Here is an 8,895-nt window from a genome sequence, read left to right on the forward strand (position 1 = left end):
TCAGTTCAACCTTGGCATGGTTAATTGATAAGTTGGGAGATCAATTTCCGTACACACTACCAACTTAACTAATTTCTACAATCACATGATGATCAATTGAAAACTCCCTCGCCTCGCCTCGCCTCATCTCATCTCATCTCATCTCATCTTGTCTCACTATTATTATTATTATTATTTGTACAAAATAGCATTCATAACCGATCAATATTGTTAAGAACCATATTCTGCTCTCATTTTCATTCTCATGCCCATGCGTTGGTACATATCATCATGCCGCGTCCCGCTACAAGCAGCAGTTTCATACGCAACTGGAGAAGCAGCACTACTATCTTCATACGCACCTCGATTATTATAAAAATTGTAGCTTTGCCCTTGATGGAGGCTTAGGCCTGGTCGCTCATAGATATTCCTCTCTGGAGATGAAGCAGCAGCAGCAAAGTATGTATTTTGTGGAGCAGAGAATAGCTCCCTCCTGCTCAAGTCAGATAGATAAGGATCTGGATATGGATCCCGGCCGCTCATGCGCATTCTAACTCCTGCAACCTCCTGTTTACAATAAATATTTATTAAGCACATTTCCCCCTAAGGCCTTCTTCAACAACACAACATAAATAATAATAAATGACAGCCTTCTTATGAAAGAAGGAATATATAAAGTAAGATAATATTAGCCTGACAATTTCCCGACTTCTGTCCAAAGGAAGCAAATTATTGTGACCAGATATTTGTGGATCAACCAAATTCGAATTCACATATATTCTCTCCATCATCCAATTGTATGCTCATTTGACCGGACACGAATTTTAAAAAAAATAAATAAAAATAAAAACTTTTACTTTAAAAAGGGTATAAAAAAAAGTAGAAAAAATAATATTTTTACTTGAAAAAAAAAGAGAATAAATATAAATGACAACAAAAAAAAAAAGAGTAAGAATAGATTTGGATGACATAAGGAGTAGTAGATATTTCCATGGCCTTACAACAAGTGAAACTAATTCTTCCGCTAGTGAAATGAAACGACCATACCACCATATTCTTTTACTTGTCCATTTTGTTCATTTTCTACTTCCTTCAATTTTCCTTCAAGATTTTCACTCTTCTATTTTATCTCCTATTCTTTTTTTTTTAAAAATAATATTTCTTCTTTCTCGTAGGCATTGTGACAAATTGAAAAAGAAACTGAATGCTGTTTCCTTTAATCAAACTATCAATTTTTTCTCAACAACTAGCCAAGGAAATTGTAAAACAATATAATGATAAATATGAGAGAGTTCTTCCACAATGACAAATAGAATAATTTCAAAAACATTCTGCATCAGCCAAGGACAACAATACCTGGAAAATTTCAAGATCCTCAAAGAAACAGAAGAGGAAAAAGTGGCAATGACCCACATAAAGCTTACAATAACAACAGCAGCTACAACATCAACAGTATTTTCTTGAAAATTGATTTTTAAGAGATTATTAAAATTTCTACTATTCATGAGCACAAGTCAATATTAAATTAATATATTAAATTATTCAAATAAATTTTTAATAGCATTTTAATAAAGTCGGTTGTACTTCAATTCAATCATTATGACAGTATTAAGAGTCTATATTATGAATCACCTATGCATGCTTGTAAACTCCTTAATCCTTTTTAATAAAATGCTCAAATAGCTCATATTTAAAATAAGTCATCATGGTTTAGCTATAAACCATAAGAAATACAACATTTTAAATGAACTCTCCAAAATGTGCTCCAAGTATCATCCCAATTTCGATTATATTGTGACAATGATTTGAGGCAAATCTTACCTCAGTCCAGTGGACCCCTTCCATTGCTGATACAGAAGCAATTTTAGCTTCATTGATATCCTGGTACCTGAAACAAGGACATAAAGAATTGACCAAATATGCAAATATAAAATGTTACATGCATATAGTAAGGGTTTTCTATGATTTACACCAAATAATAGCCTCATTAACAACAGGAAAAATAATAAAAAGAAAAATAAAAAAAAAAAGAAAAAAGAAAAAAGAAAAAGAAAAAAGGTGTAGAGAAGCAATTGTGGAATATTTTGAAGAAAAAAGTGGACTTTTCTTTATCATACTCCCTCCATCCCGGCTACCGTGTCCAGATTAATGTAGATACGGGAATTTAGGAGAAATATAATTAGTAAATAATTAAAATGTATTATTTAAAACAATATACTATAATATAAATAATTATAGATTAAAATTGGAATAACTAATTCGTTTAGTTAAAATTTTTAAAAAAAAATTATAAATTAGAAACTTTAAAATGAGATTAAAAAGTATAATCCTTTTCAAAAAAAAAAAGTGACATGAGATGTGGAACGTATAAAAACGAAAATGTGCACGGTAGATGGACCGGAGGGAGTGTTAAGTAATGATATCAATATCAGAGTTTACATAGAAAATTATCAAAGGCTAGTTTCTAATTATATTAAAAAGGCTTAAAACTACTTGAATAGTAAAATTAAAGGGGCAAATTAGGGGAAGCTTCAATCAGTTGTAAACAAAAGAAGCTGTTTGAGATATCAACTTGCTCTAGCGCGATAAAAGCTCAATTCATAAGTTAAACAACCAAAGCTCAACATAAATTTTAGCTTGTCACATTTATGAATGAGCTCCGGCTTAGTTGGCTATGTTTAAACAAATTCATTAGTGTTCATTACGACAGTAAGTCGATTTATTCCGCATTTGAAATATTTGCTTTAAATTATTAAACTCAAGTTTAACCTTTACACAATACACAGTCCAATAGTTTTGTTAATTTTCTATTTTTTCCCCAATAACAATGGCATATTTAACACGAAGAGTCGAGTTTGAATTTGATTTCAAACTAAAATCTCAAAATTAGATAATTGATTAGTGAGCCAAATCAACCTCAAATTCAAACAGCACTTGTTTAACATAAACAAAAAACACAAGCCAAGAACATACATGAATAAACCTGATTGAGTTCATGTCATTAACAGATTCTGCTTCAATAATTTACCTATATTTAGAGTGCAGTATAAAATGCTTAGAAGTAATTAGTACCTGGTAGTATGAAGAGGAGTAGGAAAACCAGGCTGTTCAAAGTTGCAGGCTCTTCCTTGAGTGGCATGAGAAAGAGCAGGAAAACTTGGTAGTTCAAAGTCGCGAACAGTACCATGAGTAGTATTAGGAGAAGGAAAACTTGGGGGTTCAATGTCATGAAAGAAACCCTGATTATCAACAGAAGTGTTGGTGTGATACTTGTCATATCAAAGTGCCGTTTGAATTACTTAAATAGCAAATATACGTGTTCAACAAGTATATACATACATACAAATCATATATCAGTGTTCATAAAATAGTAAGAACACCATCATCATCGCCATCAAGTTAGGGAAACTTCAGAAAGTAACGAAACAAAGAGACCTCAAAATATAATTAAACTTTTTTGGGTATGCATTCGCCATCTTTACCTGTGTGCTTATGGCCCAAAAAATATTTTTAAAGGGTTGAAAACTACTTTATGACACAATACTAACAGGCAGCATCTTGGAAGGCATGAGGTACAGACAATGAAAAAGAACTAATACCCGCATATGTTCATAGCTTACTGAGCTTCCAGCTCTAGCAGTATTCAACGGAGGGAATCCACCACTGTATAAATCTTCGGTGGGGCAATATCTGGGGAGTGGTCTTGCTGGAGCAGGTTCCCCTTTAGAATTTGCATCACGCAGACATCTTGTTCTAAGTCTTGATGCAATTTCTATTAAGGCATCTTTAGCCATCCCAAAACTTCCACATATCTGAGGATCAAAAGCATGATACATCTAGGGTAGTACAAGAAGAGAACAAAAAAGGTAACTAGAAGAGACATCACCTGAATGAGTTCTTCATCATCCAATGCACATTTGGGCTTGTTATCCCTTGAAAATATGCGTATGTCTGCATTGATTCTCCTCCTCATATCATTGATAATATGGCCTCCTTGCCCAAGAATACAGCCAACCGTATTCGATGAAACAAGCAGTCTTGTTGTTATTGTTCCCTGGTCAGAAACTTCACTTGTTTTATCTTGAAGATAAAGAATAGCATCGATGGTATGAGATCTTTGATCCCGAAGAACCTGAAAGAATCTTCAACTCAGTCAAAGGCAATTTTGAGCTGACAAAAATTCATCCAAGAAAGTAGAACGAAAACTAACCTCAAAGGAAGAGACACGAATTACTTTTTCATATGACTCTCTAGAAACATCCTCAACAAGGATACTAGCTCCTGTATCCCGCTCTAATTGCCTGACAGAAGAACCACCCTTGCCAATCACTCCACCGATCCTGTCAGCTGGGCAAAGCATTTTCATAGTGAACTCACTTGCAACATCTCTTTCATGTGGAGGAGTTGAACCATTAAAATCTTCAGGACCTAATCCAGATGGATCAATCCCATAGTCTCCCTTGCAAGCCATAGGGTGCATCCTGTGAGCATTGGCAGAGCGCTCCAACCAAGCTGAATTTTCAGTGGGATGATCATTTCTTATTGGAGGACCAGGCAGGTCAAATCCTTGACTAGCATGACTTGAAAATTGTAAAGGAGGAGCATCTTTACGTGGATTCTGATGCAGAAGGGTTGATATTTTATACAGTGTTTTCTTAGTTATCGCAGCTTTACCTGATATCTAAAATGGAAAACATCAATAGTAAAAAATTGATCATAGCATGATAACCCAAGAAAGATCTTGAACCACTTGTAGCATTACATGTGACCATGTTAACTGGCATAGAGTTAAGAAAATATTCCTTAAACCTTCTGCTTAATTAAATGGAGAAAAGAGAACACCAACAGTAACAACAAAGAAAAATAAATCTAGAAGATGTATGAATGTCAATAAAAGCTCTTGAATTTTGCCAAAAGTCACTTTTATCTGGAAAATTCTGAATAAATAAGATAAACATCCTATTAACAAAGTTCTAAAATGCAAGCAAAGTCCACTAGTACCGGAATTGAAAATAGAGAAAAATAAATCATACATAATGCTTTTACATAAAAAAAACAAGTGTTTAAAGGTAGCTGGCAGGCATTCTGTTTAGGCTAGAAGTTTCAAACTTTTAATACTTGCCCTTTTACTCCTAATAGGATAGGCCATAATACTATAGCTATCCATGACGACACTCTAAGCTTGAAAGAGAAGAAACATGCATCATTTGATGAAAGCACAGAAGTCCACTAGTACCGGAATTGAAAATAGAGAAAAATAAATCATACATAATGCTTTTACATAAAAAAAACAAGAAGTGTTTAAAGGTAGCTGGCAGGCATTCTGTTTAGGCTAGAAGTTTCAAACTTTTAATACTTGCCCTTTTACTCCTAATAGGATAGGCCATAATACTATAGCTATCCATGACGACACTCTAAGCTTGAAAGAGAAGAAACATGCATCATTTGATGAAAGCACAGAAGTGCAGTTGCCTCCTAATTCTATGGATATTTTCAGTCCCCGACAGAAGAAAAATGCCAATCTTATTTCTATCCATCTCTGCACTTCAATCTGCGATGAGGCAAAATAACAAATGTTTCACTAAGTAGTTATATAACACAGATTTGGTTCAGAATATGCAGATAAGCATGCCAGGCAATCCAGTAAGGCTAGTCCAAGTATATGCATAATCACACAATGGGCATTTGGCCAAAGGACGTTGCTTTCTATCTAAGACATGATTTAAGCCCAAAAAACACAAGAAAATAATCATATGGATTAGGGTGACCATAAAATTTTACTTGCACTAATTCATCACCGCTCATTGCACAAGCAGGTAGATGTTCGACAGGAAGAATGCGTATGTTTGCACCAGTCTCGCTGCGTAATCTTTGGATCACATCTCCTTTCTTTCCCAAAATACAGCCAACAGTATTATTTGAAACCAAAAGGCGAGCAGTGACCACAGTTTCATCCCTACTCCTATTGTCAGCTCCAAGAATTTCTTCTTTGACTATTTTGTCAAAAACTTTTAGGAGAGCATCTTGAGCAGCACAATGTGGCTCCATAGAACCATATCTTCTTTCATTGTCTCTGCCTCTTCGTGTTTTCCCATATTTATCTGAGGGACTAAAAATTGAAATCACCCTCTCATCTGAACCAGGAACAGAATCTGAAACTGTAATCTTAGCTTGAGTCTCTTCTCTGAGGGCTCTCACTATATCACCACCCCTTCCAATTACACTACCAATCTTTTTAGATTGACAAAGGATACGATAAACTGTCTTAGACAAATGAAAAGCTTCAGATTCTTCCCTAGGAGAATTACGTTCTCTTCTTTTAATAGGGCCTCCTGTTCTCTTGAACTGAGGTTGAGATCTTTTGTTGACGAAATTTCTCCTACTTCCTTCCATGACTTGATAAAATGTTCCACTGCAGTTGATTATTGCTTTGCTACTCTATTCAAAACTAGAGAATGAAGTCATGCATAATGACACCTGAAAAGGGAGAAGCAACAGAAACTTTAAAAATTTGGAATCCATGCAACAGAATTCAAAGACTTCATTAGATATACAGCAGAAAACTTAATTCAAGATCAAATTACATCACTGGAAAATGCGTGCCATAATAGATTTCTGAAGCCACTTCATCAGAACAAAACTCTCAACCCCCAAGCTCCTTGCCATCGAGGAAAGACCAACTTCAGGTCAAGAACTTCTATCCCTCAGTCTTGGTAATCCATTAGATAATTGAAAATTTCATAATCACAAACATCTTCAATTTTACCACCAAAATAAATTAATAAATAAATAACTAAATTCACGGGACCAGTAGTTGATAATGTTTTTGGAAAGAGCCGTTCCTTGAAAACTATATATACAAAAATATAATACTACAAACAACGAAATTGCATATAGTTAGATTAGCGACGCCTAATCCAAACACTAATATTGAAAATATCAAACTGCACTATCAAAATGCACTCACAGAAATACATATAAACCCCACCACGCCCTAGCCCAACTCAATCACCCGCAAAAAAAGCACCGCTTTTTCTCCTCACGTCACAACACTAAACCGCTAGCGCACACATATGCATTAGGAGCAACATTCTTTCTCCAAAATAGTCCTGAAAATAAACGATCAATATATCAATTTCAGCTTTGGGGAGATTAGGTTTTTTCCATTTGACAACCTATATATATATATATATATATATATATACAAGCAAAACGTACCACTCGAAGAATACAAGATTGAGATTCTTCTAGGCAATCATGCGGTTGCCGCGACGCAGCGATGTGAGAGAGAGAGATCACTACAGTGGAGAGGGAGTCTCTTTTGCACTGCAACGATAAAAGCCTCTCCGATACACAAATTCTCTGCCTATGTTTAGGAATGAGGGATGGTAATATGGTACTTTGGGACGGGGTTTCAGGTTCGGGCCGTCCTCAACCGCTCAGGTTAGGATGGGGGCATATTTGGATTATAATTATATAGGGTCAGTTTTACTATTTAATAAATTATTTTTTTAAGAATTTTAAATTAAATATTTATTATTTTTATATTATATTAATCTGATTTCTGATAATTAAAATGAAAAATCTAGACAAGAAAACAATGAAATTGACACAAAAAGCCATCAACACCAATTGAAAAGAAATGAATTATTTCAAATCACTCTAAAATAATTTGATTTTGAAAAACTACCTTAATTAAAACACATAAACTTGAATAATCAAACAAGTAACATTTTATAAGAAATATTGATGAGATTTTTTTACAACGATAAAAACTCTTAAATAATAAATAGTAAAATGAAAATTATAGACAAAAAAACACATTTAAGTAAACATAATAAAATGTATTTTGTCTAGTAATGAATTATCTAGTAGTGTGAGAGTGGATGATGGTGAGGTTATGGTTCGTGAGATTGAATCTTTAAACGATTTCTATTGCGTTTCCTGAAAATTCGTAAATTTTTTGTGTAGTATGTCTTGATTTATTTTCTTGATTTTATATGATGGCTATATATTTAGGTTGAGTTAATAATCCATAATCAATTGAATAATTGTATCCGTAAGTGTGATTATTTGATCCAATAACAATAAGATGCTTAAAAACTATTTTAAGAAGTTATGATATAGTTTTGATAATCCGGCATAGGAATTAGCAAATCGTAATAGGACTTTTCTAGGATTTAATACAATTGAGAGATTTTAATTTGTGATTGTACTTGAATTTCTTTCTTTTAGTTAACGGTCATACCTTAATTAACAATTCAGTAAGAAAATTGGAAGGTAAACGTGTGTGGACATCTATAACCAATTTATCCAAAGATTTAATATATAATGTATGTAATTGATTATCAAACTCGTGGTTCACTTTTGAAATAAATCATTGGGTTTGACATTTTTATTATTTTTATCGATGTTCTTGAATTATTAACTTTTCTTAATTCTCATTACCTTTTTTTTTATTATTTTAGTTCAGGATTAGATTTAATGTTAGAAAATCCTCATTCTTTAATTGATTTCACAGAATAAAAGAAATAAATCAACTGATCTCTGTAAAGATGACCATATTTGTAATACTGCAATTTGTCGCATAGAAAGTAAAAAAATTTTATTGTATGGCTAGAATGTTGCCACCGACAGGAACCCGACAAGGAAAAAATCTCAATCAACATAATCAACCAAATTTCCTAACCGAATTCATACCATAATCAACAAAATTTCCACCCATAAAAATATCTAAAAGGCACAAAAAATGAACTAATCAAACCCCTAAATTAACATCTATGGCAAATCGAGGAACTTCTTGACCCGATTTAGCCATAAACCAACACCATTGCTTCGTCAAAATGAAATCCCAAAACACTGAATGCCTCATCAATGGAAAAAGGAGAACACACAATAGGTTTAAAATAAATGCAT

General features: G+C 33.5%; 1 protein-coding gene across 3 annotated transcripts; it reads right to left on the reverse strand.

The window, feature by feature from the left end:
• LOC127242152 (KH domain-containing protein At4g18375-like) lies at window positions 1-7,409 on the reverse strand. Of its 3 annotated transcripts, none has more exons than XM_051261570.1 (9): window positions 7,198-7,409; window positions 6,968-7,088; window positions 5,761-6,456; window positions 4,190-4,660; window positions 3,866-4,111; window positions 3,579-3,791; window positions 3,052-3,218; window positions 1,801-1,867; window positions 1-546 (listed from the first exon to the last, which is right to left on the reverse strand). In XM_051261570.1, the coding sequence occupies exons 3-9, from the start codon at window positions 6,370-6,372 to the stop codon at window positions 211-213; spliced, it is 2,112 nt and encodes a 703-aa protein (XP_051117527.1). In that variant the 5' UTR covers window positions 6,373-6,456; window positions 6,968-7,088; window positions 7,198-7,409; the 3' UTR covers window positions 1-210. The 3 variants fall into 3 exon arrangements, with proteins under 3 accessions (XP_051117527.1, XP_051117526.1, XP_051117528.1); XM_051261569.1 differs by having other exon boundaries at window positions 6,947-7,088; XM_051261571.1 differs by lacking the exons at window positions 6,968-7,088; window positions 7,198-7,409 and adding an exon at window positions 6,564-6,936.
• Between the last annotated feature and the right edge of the window lie 1,486 nt (window positions 7,410-8,895).

The sequence above is a fragment of the Andrographis paniculata genome, unplaced genomic scaffold, assembly GCF_009805555.1.
Source record: "Andrographis paniculata isolate CXL003 unplaced genomic scaffold, ASM980555v1 Contig86END, whole genome shotgun sequence".
Classification (NCBI taxonomy): Eukaryota; Viridiplantae; Streptophyta; class Magnoliopsida; order Lamiales; family Acanthaceae; genus Andrographis; species Andrographis paniculata.